The sequence below is a fragment of the Camarhynchus parvulus genome, chromosome 8, assembly GCF_901933205.1.
Source record: "Camarhynchus parvulus chromosome 8, STF_HiC, whole genome shotgun sequence".
In the NCBI taxonomy this organism is placed as follows: Eukaryota; Metazoa; Chordata; class Aves; order Passeriformes; family Thraupidae; genus Camarhynchus; species Camarhynchus parvulus.
In genome coordinates, this window is record NC_044578.1 from 23,796,822 (window position 1) to 23,815,268 (window position 18,447).

The 18,447-nt window shown below is 46.7% G+C and overlaps 1 protein-coding gene across 3 annotated transcripts; it reads left to right on the forward strand.

Annotated features, from left to right (window-relative positions):
- Nucleotides 1-1,793: 1,793 nt before the first annotated feature.
- Nucleotides 1,794-17,394, forward strand: RNF2 (ring finger protein 2). Of its 3 annotated transcripts, none has more exons than XM_030953329.1 (7): nt 1,794-1,929; nt 9,877-9,965; nt 10,625-10,785; nt 12,021-12,236; nt 13,043-13,315; nt 14,172-14,343; nt 14,967-17,394. In XM_030953329.1, exons 2-7 carry the CDS (start codon nt 9,879-9,881, stop codon nt 15,066-15,068), a joined length of 1,011 nt encoding a protein of 336 aa, XP_030809189.1. In that variant the 5' UTR covers nt 1,794-1,929; nt 9,877-9,878; the 3' UTR covers nt 15,069-17,394. The 3 variants fall into 3 exon arrangements, with proteins under 3 accessions (XP_030809189.1, XP_030809190.1, XP_030809188.1); XM_030953330.1 differs by having other exon boundaries at nt 1,879-1,988; XM_030953328.1 differs by lacking the exon at nt 1,794-1,929 and adding an exon at nt 4,891-5,026.
- The last annotated feature ends 1,053 nt before the right edge of the window (nt 17,395-18,447 follow it).

The following is an 18,447-nucleotide window of genomic DNA, read 5'->3' on the forward strand; positions in this document are numbered from 1 at the left end:
AGCTGAAACTTCAGGAAAATTTCAGTCATTAGTTCTGACTAGTGTCATTCTAAAGAGAGGAATGTATCAGAATCTCTTATTCTACTCTGTACCAGCTTTGAATTTTAACACTGAAAGAGCTCAACACAACCCACTTCAGAAACCTTAAGAATTCTTTAAGAAATTCTTTAAGAATTCTTTAAGAAACCAAATCAAGAGCAAGAACTGTTAAATTCTGTCCACAGCTGACTCCCTCTGGGATTTATCTGAGACATTTGATCACTCTTATAAAACAGAGATGTTATCCCTGACTAACTTATCAATGTCTTGTAAGGATCAATTATAGAAGCTGCAGTATAGCTCATAAGGGGTGCGAGGGAGTGCACCCCATAAAAAACTACTCCATAACTACTCCATAAAAAGTAACTACTCCATAAAAATAGTTACTTAGGAATAATCTGACTTAGGCTAGAATTTCTCAAAAATATGTGACGTTTTGCAAGAAGAGGTGAAGGTCCAAACCAGGACTTATAAAATATTCTAATTATGAGAACACTAAGTAAAACACTCTAGGAAAACTTACCATGCTTCATACTGAATTGCCTTAAATACTCCGTATTGAATTGCTTTAAATAGTGCATATCGAATAATCTTAATTATGTTGCTGCATGATTAAAGACTGAAGTATTAATTCAAACTCACGTCTGATCTCTGTTCACTTTTTACTCGCACCAGATTTAATTACACTAAGTACGCTGCCTTGCTGTCGCTATAAAACAGTTAATGCCAAGACCAGTAAAGGCACCTCTGAAGACCCAAAGCTCATAAAACCAATTTTAATTTACCAGACGTTAAAACGCAGACACGGGAAGACAAACGTTTATTTCAGGTCAGGACCGCAGAGCGGGCTGGAGATGCTGGAGAACACCTGAAGGTGTGTCGTGAAGAGAAACACCGCAAAGTCCCGCTTCAGCTTCTGTCCCTGGTCTGAGGGGGCGGGGATGGCGCTGGGCTCGGTGCCGCCCTGCCCTCCCTGTCCGGGCTCAGCGCTTCCCTCAGCCTTCGGGCAAGTCCCTCGGGGAGCGGTGTCCGAGCGCCCCGGAGCTCCGGGAGCAGAGCCAGCAGAGGCCGCGCATTCATCCCCGGGGCAGCGCGGTGACGGAGCCGGCAATGAGGCGGCAATCGCCCAATTCTGCGGCCCGCAGGCTCACCCGGCTCCCCGGGGACAGCGGGGGCTGCTCGGGCCGGCCCCGCTCCGGCCGGCACCACCAGCCGCCCGCACTCCGGCCCCAGGGCTGGCTGCGGGAACCACAGAGTCACCGGGGCTGGAAAACACCTCCGGCACCGTCAAGGGCAACCTGTGCCCAACACACCCTGTCAACCAGGCCGTGGGACAAGTGCCACCGCCAGCCTGTCCCTAAACACCTCCAGGGACAGTGACTCCACCGCCCCCCGGGCAGCCAGCCCTCTCTAATGCCTAATTCCCGTTTCCGGGATGGAATTCCTCCAGATGTGCGACCTGAGCCTCTCCGGGCGCAGCTCAGCCCGCCCCCAGCCGGGGAGGGCGGTCAAAGGAGAGGGGCAGTGGTGCGGAGGGAACCCCGCAGGACGCGGTGCCGCATCCCGGGAAAGGGGAAAGGAAAGGGAAGGGAAGGGAAGGGAAAAGGATATGGAGCGCTGGCGGCGGCGGGGCCGGAGGTGTGGGCAGGGCGGGGGAAGCAGCGAGCAGCCCCGGCGGCCGCCGCGCCCCGGCCGTGAAGGAGGCGGAGGAGGGCGCGGGGCGGCCCGGGCGCGGCGGCCCCGTCCGCGCTCCCCCTGCCCAGCCCCGGCCATGAATATGTAACTCCCCTCTATTTCCCGAGCTCCATTGCGGAGCCGCCGCTCGCCATATTGTGCTGCGGGGGCTGCGGCGGCACCGGCGGCCGCGGACTGAGGCGGCACCGGCGGGCGGTGAGCGCGGGGCCGGGGCTCTCTGTCCCTGCGGGACCGGGACGGGTGCGGAGCCGAAGGTGCCTGGGCGCGGTGTCCGAGGGGGGCTGACCCCGGGCGGGGAGGCGGCGGGGCGGCTGCCGGGGCTATTCCGGCGGGGCGGGGATCGAGGTGTCCGGGAGGAGCCGTGGCCAGCGGCCCCGTGGCAGCCTGGAGCCCCCGTTGCTCCCAGCCCGGCCGTGCTGCAGGGCCGCGGGGCACCGAGCCGCCCCCCGGGCCGGTGTGGAGCTGCCGAGCGCGGAGCCGCCGGGTATCTATCTGTACACACATACCTATATGCACGCAGCTATCTCCCTGTGCGTGCACGTAGGGATGCATATGAGGTGCATGTGTGCAGCCTGGGAGCTGCAGGCAGAGGTAGAGCGCGGCTCCATCGCAGCCGCATAGCGCAGCAGCAGCAGCCGGCGAGCGCGGCACCGCCGCTGCCATCCCCGGCCGGGGACAGCTCACGGACACGGCCCCGAGCCGCTCCCGTGGCTCTGCGCATCGCCCCCCTGAGCAACGCGAGCCTGGGTGTGATTTATAGCTCGGCCTTCCCGGTCTTTTGTCTGTCCCGGAGCCCGTGCCGAGCGGTGCTGGCGGGGCGTGATGCTCGCAAACTGGGGCTGGGAGCCACCCGGCTGCTCCCGGGAAAATGTCGCTTCCCGCAGGGCAGCAGGTGCAGAAGGACGCTGTGCCGGGAGCTGAGGATGTGTCTCCTCCCTCCACATCGCTCCCGCTGCTTCCCGTACGAATTTAGCACTTGCTTCTTGCCAAGTTTTGCATTCTGCAGGAGCTCTTCTGGATCGCTCGCCTTCCTTGCACCAACCCTATGGCACCGTGTGTCTATAAAACGAGCACTGAGCAATATTCTTCTCGGGATTTTTGTAAGCTGTTTGTTTTTCAGACCCTTTTCTATGGAAAATAATTGGATCAAGTGCCTAATTCTACAGAAATCCAGAGGACAGCTAGTAGAGAAAGATGATTTCCAGTATGATAATTCATAATCCAGCCCTGTTTGGAAGTGGTTGTAACTCTCTGTGATAACTGTGCGCTGCACATGGGCTTTTAAGGATTAAAGGGAATTGCTTGCGTTTGAAAAACTGTGACTGGTGTGCAGGTGAAATTATTATTGCTTGGGGAGAATTCTTTCGTCGAGTGTCATTCATTCAGTGACAAAGACTCGATTTGTCATAGGAGTTCCCTGCAGAGGTGCTCTGATTTGTATTCATCTGTGTTTCCATTAAAAACTTGTGTAATGAGATAATTTGACTTTCTTATACATCATGTCAAGCTCAGAGCTGACATTCAGCTGTCAGCGAAGACAGAGGCACTGGCTGTGACAGCAGCGGATATGGATAAGCAGTGTATTTTGAATTAAAAATATTTGTTGGAAGGATTAGCTTTATTGGAGATGGGAGGAATTTTCGCTGGCCAGCACGAGCTGCAGTGTCAGGTACAAATTTGTGGCTGGGTGTGACTCTGTGACAGTGCCTTTCAGCAATGACGGACAAATCGAGAGCATCTTTAAACCTCACTGCCCCCATGAATTGTCACTCACAGTGTTTAATAACATTGTGGTCTGCATTCAAATTTATGATAATAGAGGGACACAGACATTGGAGGTATTCTCTGACTTCTTTGGTGGCTAGAATTGTTGGTCTTTGGCTTCAAAGCTTTGAAGCACCAGCCTTGCTGCAGCTGCCAAGAAAAGCACTTTCTGTCACGTCTTAGAGGTGAAATAATTTGCAGGTGCCAACAAAATAAATTGCATGAGTTTCCCTTGGTCAATGATGCTTTGTGTTTTAGGAGTGATGAGTGGTAATGGGTTGAGTACAAAGACTTGGTTGGGTATCTTGGGTGATTGGAGCAGAATTCTGGCATTTTCAGTGCTCTGCTGTCATTGAATAGAAATACAGGCTGCAGGAAAGCCATCAGTCTTATATATGAAGTAGACGTTGGGCTAAGTGAATTTCTTCATCTTTCTTTTAACTCTTTCCCTTGCTTACAAAAAAAATGTAATGGAGGAAGGGAAAGGAGCTTTAAAAATGAGACTCCAGTCTGTGACTGCTCAGCTGTATTTTTCTTAGGAGCACTGGATCTCCTCTTACTAAAGCACCAGCTCTAGGAACATGCAAGAAAGAAGCATTGGAGTAAAGGAATTCCTTCCACTTTTTTTTTTCCTCAAATACCTTTTACCTATTTTTTTTCTGAATAGGTCAGCAGTTTAATAATGATGCAGACAGAGAGTAAAGAGATTGGTGAAGAGATGCTGTTGAGCCTCAGCTTGCTTCTGCTTGGTTTTCTGATGATTCGAATAACTGGCTGTCAGAGCTGACCTAAAATTCTTAATTTTTGAAGGAATGAGCAGTATTTGATATTGTGGAGCTGTTTAGACTTGTTGCAGTGGAGAAATATTTTAGGAATTACTCCTGTCTGCTTTCCCCCCACTTGTGGATCCCGGAGCTCTCTTGCAGACAGCGGGGAGTTAGCAGTAGTGTTCTGCTAACTAATTAAAACCTAATCATTCTTTACTCTTTGCCTCTTGGGGATAACATTGCACTGTTTTGTGTAAGTATTGGTTTAAACTCTATTAAGTGTTGCTCCTGTAGTGCTGTTCACAAAATGGACAGTCTTACTTGTGGGGGAGTCCTTGAAACACAAATTGTTCTTTGCTGTTGCCCAGCTTTAGGTGAGAGCTGCCTGCTTGCCAGATTCACTGTTTTGCTTTTATTATATTTATTGCAGCTATTAAGTCAATCAGACATAAAATTGCTTGAGTCTTTTTGTCTCTCAAGTGTTGTGGGGGAGTTTATTTTCTGTTTATTAATAACCAAGCTGTCTTTTTGTTCTCATCAAGAAAATTCTGTCGCTGTTGGTTGTGGCTTCACTGCCAAGTGGGAGAGCAGTCCTTGTGGCTTTCTAACATAGCTCTTGGAAGGAACCTGGAATCCTGCACATACCTCTGGCAGAACCAGTCACAGCATTTGTGAAGATCCAAAAGATTCTGAATTGTAGTGCATGGATGTTCGTAGAATTTTTGTTAAAGTGTACAGAAAATTTAAAGGCCACGACAGAGGTACTGAAATAATTAAACTTCACCTTACTGATTGAAGTGCTCAGATCTTGCTTTTGGCAGCTGTTACTTCAAGGACACAACAAGAGAGTGGTTAGCCTCAAAAAATGTGCCAGCAGAGCAGGGCAAGGAAAAATTAAAAACTAAATCTCATTAAAAATATCCTAAGGCAACACATATCATGAATTGTTTGTACAGTTTAGTTGCTGTGACGGATTCAACTTTCTGGAGTTTGAAGCTTTACTTTTGTTTGCTCCCAAAAGTTTTCAGTCCTTTACCCTCCTGTTCTGATCTGATACAGCACTGAAATGAATTTTAGAGAGGAACTTTGGCTTTTTTTTCCTTCCCAGCTGGTGATTAATTCTGAAGTCCAAAGTTAATTTAAGAGATAAAGAGCTTCATTTTTTGAAACTCACCTGGGTAGTCACACATGTACTATACAGTACCATGCTTGATAATATGAAAAACTTGGCGTAAAATTTAACAAGCAGCAGATAAAATCACAATTCTACTCACTCCCCCAGAGTTCTGCTGAATATTGTTGGATTGTTGCTTCACAGGGCTAAATTATAACTTGGTATTGGCTGTTTTCCTTTTTTTTTTAATGAATTCTTGGCTAAGGTCTTTGGCACATTTGAGGTCAAGTGTTTGCCTGATCTGTTGACCCACATGAACAGTGAAAAGCTGCTGTTCCTGTAACAGTTTTGGGGCTTGTTTCTACTCCTGGCAGAAGGCATGAATGTTGTAACATATTTTCATACTACTTTGGACAAGATATAGGTGATGTGAAAGGCTGAGTTCCAGGATTTGAGCTCTAATCATTAAAATAATCTTACTGCCTGATGCATTAGAACAGTGGGCAGTGTTTGCTTTTGTGCGTGTGTGTGTGTGAAACCTGAAAAGTTTTCAAATTAATCCTTCAAGATTAAAAAAAAAGATCTAAGCTTCATAATTTAGGAATAGCTTGGGTTTGACATGTGATGAGTTTGAGCAGGTGAATTCTGGACACCTTGGAGGCAACTGATGATATAGATAGTTCCCTGGAAATGTCATGGTATTTTTATGTATTCTGGTTTTTCTAGCTGAGGAGATGTCTCAGAGAGGAGGGTACAGAACTGGGAATGAGGAGCTGACACTGAGGACTGAAGGTTATTGACAGGAATGGAGTGATCTGGGAGGTGGTGTGAAGAGGCCAGATGCATACAGAGTACAGACCTTGTTAGAATAAACTGAAATTTGAGCTCAGCTCCACAGGAGGGATGTACCTGGGCTCAGGGTGCTTCAATGCTGCTACTAATATACAGAGAAGCACCAATGTAAAATCAGTCACATCTTTGTGTCATGTCCAGAAGTACATGGCTATTCCCACCACTCATAAAACTGCCTGGAGTTTGATCAACAGTTTAATTTGGTACTTTATTTTCCCCTGTTGCCCTTGACATCTAAACCAGGAGGATTATCTCCCTTTGGACGCTTCTGTCAGCATGGGATTCGTGGAGCCCTTCCAGAGGTGTCCAGATGCACAGCAGATGGTTTGTGTGAGGTCACACTCCAGTGTCTCCAGGCCAGGAGCAGCAGCTTGACAGCCAGATTGGAAATGCTGCCCAACTCCATGGATTGATCCCTCTTGGGGCCAGGGAATTGTGAGTGGCTGTGAGCTGGAAGATTCCATACCTCAAAGGCAAAACTTTCTTAGGAGAGTAAATAACAGCCAAGAAGCTGTAAAAGACCATGTGCTTCCAAGGTTTCAGAAATGCCAGTATTATTTTTTCCTTCAGTCAGATGTCATCACATAACTTCAGAGTGAATACTAAACATACAAGATTATAATCTAGTACCCCTTGTCCTGGATTACAGCTGGATGTAAAGCTATCTGAACTGCCAGGGAAGTGCAGGGAAGGTTAATTCCTTCAAATAGTGTCTTCCAGATTGTGTGGATTTTTTTTTCAAATCAAGCTCTAAGCCAACAAGTAAAACCAGAAAAAACCTTACATTTCAGAATGCTTTAATTGAATAATTTGAAATGAGTGATTGAGTTGAGCACTGTGTGAAAATGTGCAGTCTGTTCCCAATACTAGTCTTAGTGTGAGAGAGAGTAAAACCTAAAGCTCTAAACCTGTTAAACTTCCAAATAACTGCACTATGAATACCTGTTTTTAAAGGAATTAATCCTGAGGAAGAAAAACCAGAAATGGTTGAAGGTGCTGTTGAATTTGGCACACCGAATAGAGGTCTAACTGTCTTACTGTTTTAAGTCCAAATATTTACATTTTACAACTTGGAACAGAAATCGGTTATTTCTAAGATTTTAATACTCTCTAAAAATATATGTAATCTTTTTTTTTAAAGAGCCTGATGCAATTTTTTTCCCTCATAAGTGTTTTCTTTTTCATGAAAGTATCACAGAAAGTTGAATGGGGGTGGTGTGGTTATGGTCACACCTGAGCTGGGTTTATGGGTTCTCTCTCCAGCTGCTTGGTACCATTCCAGCCTTTCTCTGATCTCAAGGTGTGCTGACACAGCCACACTGCAGATGCTCTCTAGCCTTTCTCTGGGCTAAAACAGGCCCTGCAAAGCATTTTGGAGCATAATCCAGGGTTGTGAGGGATCCCTGATGGCATCCCCTGCTCCCTGTTTGAAGCAGGACCACCATCAAGGTTAGTGCTGGTATAGAGCTCAACAAATGTTACATATTCAGACCTGACACATTTTCAGCAATAGGACTAAGGAGCTGTTACTGGTGGATCTGAGGGTGGAAACCTGTGAAAAATAACCTGGGAAGGGCAGGAGCAGAGAAATGGTGGTGCTGAGCTCCTCCTTTGGCTGCCCACAGATCTGACTGGTCTGCTCTAAGTGCTGTCAGCTGGATTTTATTTTTACTGGACAGCTTCAGGAGTGGGATATCCAAATGCCCACACTACTTCAGTCATGACTACGTTGGAGTAAATAATGAGGTATATTTCAGTGTAAGAGGTTGTGAAGTGGATATGGTGTGTAACAAGTGTGGATATGAGTCTGCTGGAGTTTTTTGTGCAAGCACATTTGGAAGAAGGACATCCCAGCATGAATTCCCAGCCAGTGAGCAGACAGGAGATCCAAGGGCCTTCCAGACAGGGTGTTCCTTACTCATATTTTCCTGTAACTGCCTCTTTTCCAGTGCTTCAGGAACGAGGCTTATATTCTTAAATTTTTAAATCCCAACTGGTTTTCTTCACGTTTGTTGAAGCGTAATACGTTGATTTATCAATCATCTCTGGCTTTGACAGTGACAGATGTGTGTACCCTGTAATTATGGAGTTTGTGCTCAGGGTTTTTGCTGTGCCTGAAGACTGAGTCAGTCTGAAGGGTTGCAGGGGTCCATATAATATTGATTAGGGTGGTTTTCTGAATGATTGACAAGAATGGCCCTCTGGCCACAGTTTTAATCCAAACAACTACTGCTTGTTGGTGCCTCTGAGAGAGAGAGGTTTGGTCTGCCACAGGGCAGGGCTAGATGGGATATTGGGAAGAAATTTCTGCCTGTGAGGGTGGGGAGGCCGTGGCACAGATTACCCAGAGAAGCTGTGGCTGCCCCATCCCTGGGCATGTCCGAGGCCAGGTTGGACAGGGCTTGGAGCAGCCTGGGATAGTGGGAGGTGTCCCTGCCCATAGCAGGGGTTGGAACTGGATGGTCTTAAAGCTTCCTTCAAACCCAAAGTATTCCAGGATTCTGTGATTCTAATTAATAGACATACTAGTGCATGTGGCTATTTTATGTCAGGCTTCTTTTCCCCTCCTTCCTCAAAAAGAAGGAAAATACCAAGTGAGAAAACTCTGATTTCCATGCCTGGATGAAAGTAGATCTAATACTCTGCATAGCTTATCTTGCTTTTCCCTTTACAATTAATTAAAGCTTATATAGTAACCTTGTTCTCCAGAGAGTTTGGGACTTTTCATAGAGAACTTTATGAGTTGGAAAATAGATTATAATGTATGTGGTAGATGCCAATAGAAAATACATTTGGCTGCTGAATTGAAGGATCTGGAGACCCAGATTTAAAGAAGGAATAAAAGCACTTCTACTTCTTCCACCTAGAAAAAAGGTCTGCAACTGCAGTCTTGCCACTTACATAGTTAAAATTATTTTTTTAAACATACCACTGTCTGGGATAAGTTTTCCTGCTCAAGGCAGGCATTTTTGGAGTCATGGGAAGCAATGCCTCCTCTCTCCCAGCATAATAGTATTTTCTGTTTAGGAACATAATTTTCTTCTATCACTTTGACCAGACTTTTTCCACATCTGCAGTGACTCTGTGTGGTAATACTGCCTCATCTCAGGCAATAATAGTAAAATTTTGATGGAGGAGCTGTGCAATTTCTGTGGGTTTTTAAAATTATTATTATTATTATTATTTAAATTATGCAGTGACTGGGTTTCTCTTGATCTTTCAAGAGAAAGTATCCTTCAAACTTTTGCTGGGAAAGCCCATGGGATGTGTTTTGTAGAAGGAAAAGCCCTCATGGTGTGCTCCAGTGAGCACATTTGGCTGGTGTGCTGTGTCCTGTCTCACTATGTCCCTCCCCTCAGTGTAGGAAGCAGACCCTGCTTGACCCATGTGCATGTTTGGAAGTGGATGTTTGAGGAATATTTTCTGCATCAGGTGGCATTTCTGGCCCATGTTCTCTGGCCTTCAGTTCTGTGTCACTTTTGTTTAACAACTGAATTGGTTTTTGCCAAGTGTTCACGGCTGAGCAGCTCCCCCAGTTCTCCTGAGTGGTACAAGCAGGGGATTATCCTTGTGTGACACAGCAGAGCCTGGTACGTGGGGGGACTGGTTCCCTGAGTGCTCAGCCCCTGTCCCTTCTTTCCCCAGCCATGTCTCAGGCCGTGCAGACCAACGGGACGCAGCCTCTGAGCAAGACCTGGGAGCTCAGTCTGTACGAGCTGCAGAGAACACCCCAGGTAATCACAGAGCTGTGGCACTGCTGGGCTTGGGAGGCACCTCTGGAGATCACCCAGCCCAGCCCCCTGCCCAGGCAGGGTCACCAGAGCAGGTGACACAGGGGCACATCCAGGGGGGTTTGGGATGTCTCCAGAGAGGGGGACTCCACTCCCCGGGCAGCTGTTCCAGGGCTCTGCACCTTCCAAGGAAAGAAGTTCTTTCTTGTGTTCAGGTGGAGCTTGTTGTGTTTTGGTTAATGGTCATTGCTCCTCATCCTTTACATCCTCACAAACATCAGAGCTTGACCCACTGGCAGCCCTGAACAGTCTGGCACTGTTCTCTGGCACCCCTTGGAGACATATATATATATATATATATAAGATAGATGAGATTCCCCTCTCAGTCCTCTCTCCTCCAGACTGACCAGGCCCAACTCCCACAGTCTCTCCTCATCACAGAGATGCTCCAGACTCCTCATCAGCTTCCTGGCCTGCCCTGGACCCTCTCCAGCAGCTCCTTACGTTTATTGTGTGTTGCAGGGCTGGCAGCACTGGGGTTTTGTGTGCTTGATATGTTTGTGTATCGTGTCTCTTTGCTGTGTTCCCTTGGGTAAAACACGCTGTCTCCATGAGGAAGGGACTCAATCCCAGGAAAGAACCTTTCCCTTCTTTGCTGCCAGGAAGCCATCACAGATGGCCTGGAGATCGTGGTGTCCCCCAGGAGCCTGCACAGTGAGCTCATGTGTCCCATCTGCCTGGACATGCTCAAGAACACCATGACCACCAAGGAGTGTCTGCATCGCTTCTGCGCCGACTGCATCATCACTGCCCTCAGGAGCGGGTACGTGAGCGCTGCCAGGGGCACTGCCAGGCCATGGGGGAGGGACACTGCCAGGGACACTGCCAGGCCATGGGAATGGGACACTGCCAATGAACAGGGAGAGGACAGTGCCAGGGAGGGGTCACTGCCAGGATGCGGTGGGGATGACGCTGCCAGGGCATGGGAATGGGACACTGCCAAGGCACAGGGAGGGGACACTGCCAAGGATGGGACACTGCTGGGAAGAGGGATGGGACACTGCCAGAGGACAAGAAGGGGATGCTGCCAGGAGCAGAGATGAACACTGTGGAGGAAAGAAGGCTCGGACAGTCCATTGCACTTGAGGTGGAAGTGTCCTTGGTGAGGTTGATGTGGGACAGTCACTGTGCACTGGGAGTTTCTGAATGTGCAGCACACTTTTCAAATCCTGTTTTTCCATGTTCAGCCATCTCTGGAAGACGGGTCAAATTGCTTCCTCATGAAAAATCATTTCATAATTCTGTGTCTTGCAAGGAGTTGAAGTCCTTTTTTATATTCTTTTTGTCCCTTAGATCCAGTAACAGTGAAACAAAAATACACATTACTGACAAAAATGGGGTTCATTTCCCTTATTCTTTCTTTTCCTAATAATACATTTCAAATTATGTGGCCTTCAGCTGTTTCAAATTACACATCCTGTGAATGTTAGAAATCATGGAATCATAGAATCCCAGGATAGTTTGTCTTGGAAGGAACCTTAAAACCCATCCAGTGCCACCCCTGCCATGGTCAGGGACACCTTCCACTGTCCCAGGTTGCTCCAAGCCCTATCCAGCTGGGCCTTGGACACTGCCAGGGATCCAGGAGCAGCCACAGCTTCTCTGGGCACCCTGTGCCAGGGCCTGCCCACCCTCACAGGGAAGGATTTCCTCCTAAGACTATGCCTCTGTATAATTTCCATTAGACATCCATTTTTTCTAGGTAAAAATTCATCCAGAAAATGAAGAGAAGGGAACTTGGGACTTCTGATCTCTTCAGTCTAAATAGTTTGCTCAAACATACTTTAAAATAAAAGAGCAGCAGGGAGAGATCTGTTTGGGATCTTTGTTTAAATATCTGTAACTACCTAATGTGTCAAGAGACAGAAGCCCCTTTCCAGATTTACTGTAAATACTGAATCTTAGCGAGCACCTTGACCAAGAATGGAAGCAACAGGGCAGAGTTTTGTTACTGCTGGAGAGTTAAGCATTGTTTGCTTCCTTCCTGCACATGTCCAGGAATAAAGAATGTCCCACATGTCGCAAAAAGCTCGTTTCCAAAAGATCCCTGCGGCCAGACCCCAATTTTGACGCTCTCATCAGTAAGATTTACCCGAGCCGGGATGAGTACGAGGCTCACCAGGAGAGGGTGCTGGCCAGGATCAGCAAGCACAACAACCAGCAAGCCCTGAGTCACAGCATCGAGGAGGGATTAAAGATTCAGGCTATGAACAGGTATATAATCACCTTGTTTGTCTTTAGGCTAAAAATACAATGCCTGTCCTCATGCCCTGTGGAGCTTGAGAATTTTCTCTTCTCCTCTGATATCTGCCAAAAGAGTTTTTAACCTTTGGCAAAAGGATTTTTAACCTTTTGTCTACTATCAGAAATCTCTGTATCACTCCCTGTGACTTCTGTGGCAGCCTGACAGAAACTTCAGCTTAGCTTTACCCAATTATGGCTGTCATGTCTTAGATAAGAAATCATAACACCATGAATCCTGTACCAAAACGCTGCCCTTACATGCCAGTAAATGCACAGAATACCAGGACTTGGGGCTTAGTTGTGACTTAATTCACAGGCTGGAATATGTGGTGTTTACACCATGGTGAAATTCCAGATGTGCATTTAAACCTAAGAGAGCCAGCTGGGAGAGAGGCCCCAAAGTTTGCATGATAAAGCATGGTGTGATTTAATAATTCTAATCACATGTGGATGTGTTAATTCTAATAATGTGTAATAACTCTAATCCATGCTTGCATGAAAATAATGGTCTGCAACTGCCTGAAAAACAACTGTGTGAAGTTAAAACAGTCTTAAAACATAGCTAAAAGGTGTTTAAGGGACATAAAAAAATGAATAGTTCTGTCTGTGAGTATCTTTCTCTACTAAAGAATTAATATTAGTAAGTTTTTAAACTTTAAATGGCTCTGAAATGTTCAGTGCTTGCCTGTGCACATGCCTCACTTGGGCAGGAGGTGTGTTGTGACCCGGCTGGATTCTGGATGGGTCAGGCTGTATCTCTGCCTGTTTGTGGCCAGGTTGCAGCGGGGCAAGAAGCAGCAGATTGAGAATGGCAGCGGGGCCGAGGACAACGGCGACAGCTCCCACTGCAGCAACGCCTCCACACACAGCAACCAGGAGGCTGGGCCCAGCAACAAGAGAACCAAAACCTCAGATGACTCTGGGCTGGAGCTGGACAACAACAACACCACTGTGGCCATAGATCCCGTGATGGACGGGGCCAGTGAGATCGAGCTGGTGTTCAGGCCTCACCCCACCCTCATGGAGAACGATGACAGTGCACAGACAAGGTCAGTGGCCCCTTGCCATCTCCAGGAATTCTGCTGCAATTTCCTAGTGATTTGGTTTTCCATCACTTCTTGGGGCTTCTGAACATCAATTTACTTCAGTCATATCACATCCTGTTTAACTGTATCACAGGATGAAGTGGCAGGGACCTTAAAGCCCATCCAGTGCCACCCCCTGCCACGGGCAGGGACACCTTCCACTATCCCAGCTTCCTCCAAGCCCCATCCTTGGATACTTCCAGAGATCCAGAGGCACCCACAGCTTCTCTGGGCACCCTGTGCCAGGACCAGATGCAAATAAGCACTCTCCCCTTCTTTCTGTTCCAAGTCAGCTAGATGGTACTGCTCAACTTTTATAAAAAATACAGTCACAAGCTGTTTTAAGCCTTTGATCACAAATAAAGATGTTTTTAAGGTTTTCTAGCATTGCAGTTCAGTAGTGGGATGATTGTGTTATATCAGCCTCTTTCTATTTGCTCTAAGATTCTTTGGGAATAAACAAACCTTGTATAAGTGTCAGCAGTTTCCAGAGCAGCTTTGTGTCAGCAGGATTTGCAGGCTGGCAGCTTTTCCTGACTTTTTTTGTTCATAATCCAGTCCAAGTACAGATTGCAAGTTTTGGCTCACAGCAGAGAGTAGTTTTATGGTGTTTCCTCAGGTCTTTTCTTGGCTTTGACTGCTGATGAGACATCTCTCTGTGATGTGTGTAAATCTATGCAAATCTTCAGCTGGGAATTGTCTCTAAAGGCCTTTTCACAGCTGACCTTTAATATTTGGGGCGTTCCAGATGGCTTTTCCCACAGCTGCTGCTCAGTCATTATTGACGATCCGTGGAAATTCTGCTTGGCTGCTGTCACAGGTACATCAAGACCTCGGGCAATGCCACGGTTGATCACCTGTCCAAGTACCTGGCAGTGAGGCTGGCCTTGGAGGAGCTGAGGAGCAAAGGAGAGTCCAACCAGATGAACCTGGACACGGCCAGTGAGAAGCAGTACACCATCTACATCGCCACCGCCGCCGGCCAGTTCACTGTAAGCACCAAGCCCTGCTGCACCCCTGCTCAAAACACACTGCTGGGCTCAGGGGAAATTCATGGCACCAGCTTATGGAGCAGCACAGCAATTGCTTTTTGGGAAAAACTTGGTTGGTAGAAAAGGAGACATAGAAATTAATTGGTGAAAATGCAGCAGTGGCACCAACCACGGCTTATGCACTTGAGAATCTTTGTGTTTTTTAGCTTGTAACTTGTTGTCATCTTATTGTGAAGCTCCCATACCTTCTCAGTGATTTTTCACAGGCAGCTCCTTGCAGCACTAAATCCTTCTTCCTCACAGCACAGCCAACAAACTCCAACAACTCCCTTCTCACCCAGCTAACTGACTCTTTTATAGCACCCATCCTTATTGGACACAGCTGTAGCCTGTGAAGGGCAGACCTGTTCCTAATCTTTGGTAATTAGTGCAGCTGCAACTCCTCAGGGGTGAGATTACCTTCTGCACTATCTTTATTTTCTTACATTCTATCCCCCCACAACTTGTGCCACATTACTGGTGACTCCTTCAAGTCAATACATTTAAGCATTGATTTAAGTAGCCTGTTTCACAGCACAACACCAGATTACCTAATTTATTCTTGTTTTGCTGTTCTCTTCTAGGTGCTAAATGGGTCCTTTTCCCTGGAACTGGTCAGTGAGAAGTACTGGAAAGTGAACAAACCCATGGAACTGTACTATGCCCCCACCAAGGAGCACAAATAAGTGCTGGGAAACTGGGATGGAACTAACTCTTTTTATAGCTACAACTTCTTTAATATTAAAATAAGGCACCACCAGTATCTTCATGGACAACACACGTGGTGCCTTCAGGCACTCTAACTATACTCAGTAATATGACTAGACAGTATTCTGGGCTGTATTTAATTTAGTCTTTGGGTTGGGTTTTTGATTTTTCCCTAGGAGACGAAATGACCTCCAGTGCATTGCAGTGTTTGAGATGCTTTTTTGTTCCTAATGCATGATATCTGATCCAGTGTTCCAGTTTGGAATGGCTTCGTTTTGTCCAGGTAAATCTGGATTTCTGCTCTATCAGACACAGTTATAGTAGCCTCTGTGAAGTGTGGAGTGTTGGGTGGCTAAGGAAGTCTGTTCAATAGTAGCATATGCCAAGGAATGTGTTAAATGTTGGAATTTGGTGATTGTTATCCATCTGAAGAATTGATTGGCAGAGAATGGGTTTGGGATAGTCTTGCAGCTAGAGGTAATCTGATTCCCTAGGAAAGGTTCATTAAGACATTTTCTTGTGAACAAAGGTGAATTTTGCCTCTTGTGAGAGGTATTGCTGCCCCTGGCAGGGGCTTTGACTGAGATGGTGTTTTAAGTTTCCTTTCAAGTCCAACCATCCTAGGATTCCAAAGAGAGCTGCAGTGTGAAAACTGACACTTCAAATCCTTGCTGTTTACTGGGCTTAATTTAATACTTCAGTGCAAAGTGGTTCATCAAATTGATTTGGTTTTGTTTTTAATGGCTATTTCCAAACCCATAACTCTTCCCCATGCAGGACATGCCAGTCTTGATTCCTGCCTGGCCCCTCCTGCAATGTTGCCCTGTCTTCACAGCTGAACTGAATGAAATCTGGATGTTTCATAGCCCTGCTCTGTTCCCCAGAGTAGGATCTCTGTTGTGAATTTGCTGTAAAGAACGGTCCAGAAAACTTTTTTGTTGAAGCAAATTCCCCAAATTCCAGCACATGGCCATCAAAATACTTTGCTTTGGGGAATTGTGCCACCCCAGCAGGGACCTTCCCCAGTGTCATTGTGAGTAGGGAAGACTTCAATTTTAAGCTGCTCCAAGATTCTACTTTTGTTATTTTGCCATAGCTTTAACAAACATGGCTTAGCACTTTGGAAGACAATTTCAGTACTTGACAAAGTTTACCATTTAGTGTCTTACTTTTAGGCTCAAGTTTCCCAACATGGCAGGGGGCTGTGCTGTAAGGCCCGGTAGCTGCTGGTCATTTGCATGTACAGCCCCTGTACCCTGGTTCTGGACCTTGCTGTGGCTCTCAGGGGGCAGCCTGACCTGTTTCATGTCCTGTCTGAAGGGAAGCTGTCACCACGAGGCTCCCTTTGCTCTAAGACTTGCTGATGAACCCTCCCCTGTTTGCGCCTGAGGCTCGAAGCAAAAAGAGTTGGTGGTAGATGGGAAGCACCAGGCTTTACTCCACATGGTGTGGTTTACACTCCTCTGTCCTGCCTGGACTCCCATTGGCTTTGGCATGTGATACAAAAGTATTCTGCTGCTCGGGGATTCTCCTGGGAAGGACTTGCCCTTCCCTGGCTCTGGGCTTTCCTAGCACTTGTAAATAGTGTCCCTGCTGGCTGCTGTTCAGATCGGCTTTATTCCGCTGTGGAAACTGCACAGGCTTCTTTGAGTAACTTAATTATTTTCTCTGACTGGAGAGCCTTGGGCTTTTGTGACATGAAATGGAAGAGTTCAGGCCCCAGAGCACAGAGGGGCAGCTATTAGGGACCTGTTTTTGCTGACTTTGTGAAGCGTTGCTGTATAGACTGTAGTGCATGTCCACGGAATATAATGGGGGGTGGGGGAGTGGCTGTGCTAAATGCTTTAAAGTTACTGGGGAGAACTTCTAGATTAGTGCCAGCATTCCTCCTGGGGGGAGCTGAGGGGAGGGACAGTCCCTTAAGCAAGAGAGGTGTTGTGAAGCTGAGCAGTCTGTCTAGGAGCTGTCACTTTGTCTCCAGTTCTTTTAAAAAGCGTGAGAGAACGTGAAGCTTTTATTTTCATGTTGTAGTGAATTTCCTGAATATTTATGTTCTTTAAATATTATATATATAATGTAGTTGTTTGATTAAACCATTGATTGCACTGTGACTCTTTAGTGCTATAAACTATTTTATTTTCAAAATGCCATTATTCTTCCCCCTTTTAAAGCCATGTTCTTTTGTAAGTACATAATGTGTGTTACGTACGGGTAAGCCTAATATCCAACTAAAGTATCTCCTATCCAACTAAAGTCCCACTGAAATGCTCAAATTGACAATAAAAGCAAAAATGTTATCAACAACCTGTTGGGAATTGCAGTGCTGCTTCCTCTTCTGGTTGATGAAGGACCCCATTTGGGCAGTGTTTTTGTTCATGCTGCCACGCCTGGGGCTGTGCAGGTGCAGCTCAGCTCCACCAGTGGTGGCTGTTACAGTCCCCTGAGAGCAGCTCAGCTCCTGAGCCTCGAGTGAGAAAAAGGGGCACACAGAAGGTATCAGCTCTTCCACTGACCTGTCACAGGTGATGCTGTTCCAACCAGATCCTGCAGCCTGAGGAAGGGGATGAAGGATTTTCACAGCACTTAGGTTAAGCCCAGCAACTTTGGGTGCATTTAACTATTAGGCAGCTTCAGTCAAGGGCAGCAGAGAGCAACTGTAATGAACGTCTTCAGCTGAGGTCCATTGTTTAGAGAGATCAAATTTTGTTCCTTTCCTTGTTTTCTCTCTACATTCACCACAACTTTTAACCAGAGGATGCACCTTGAGTTAAGAAGCAATGCTTGAGTATGCCCAGTGTAGGGTTTCTTGAGATGCATTGAAAATGAACAGTCCCTGACTAAAGAAATCCTGCTGCTCCCTGGGCCACCACTGGTTACCCAAATTGAAGCCTCTGAACAGCTTCAACTCCCAGAAAGCTTCCTGGCCATGTGGATCCATGCAAAGAGGAAAAGATGTCCCAAGCTCCAGACTCAAACCTGCAGTAATGTTCTGGCAGCCGATTAGGGCAGGACTGACCCTACCTGGTAAACAGCAGAGACAACTGCTGGATAGGAAAAGTAATTCCCAGAGGCCTGAGCTACAAACACTCATTCAGCTGGTGGTCCCTGACAGATTACAACAGCTTCTGCCTGTCTGGCAGAGGAAAAGAGCCTAGATTGTAGAGACAAGTCTGAGTTTCACTTTTTCTGCCCTTCAAACACCTGGGAATAGTTGCATTGGCTTGGAAAAGGTATTCAATACCTTTGGCTCCTTAAAAGGAGCTGCAAGAGTAATAAAAAGTATTTCCCACAAGGGCCTTCAGTTAAACTTTCTTTTTAGCCTAATTTACTGTAATCAGAACAATCCTTTGCCCCAGG

Excerpts from the sequence above, each read along its gene's own strand:
- RNF2 (XM_030953328.1), top strand. The coding sequence starts at position 4,969 with ATGGATGTTCGTAGAATTTTTGTTAAAGTGTACAGAAAATTTAAAGGC. Across the intron at positions 10,786-12,020 it reads ATCACTGCCCTCAGGAGCGG|GAATAAAGAATGTCCCACAT; the intron begins GTACGTGAGCGC and ends GCACATGTCCAG. Across the intron at positions 13,316-14,171 it reads GATGACAGTGCACAGACAAG|GTACATCAAGACCTCGGGCA; the intron begins GTCAGTGGCCCC and ends CTGCTGTCACAG.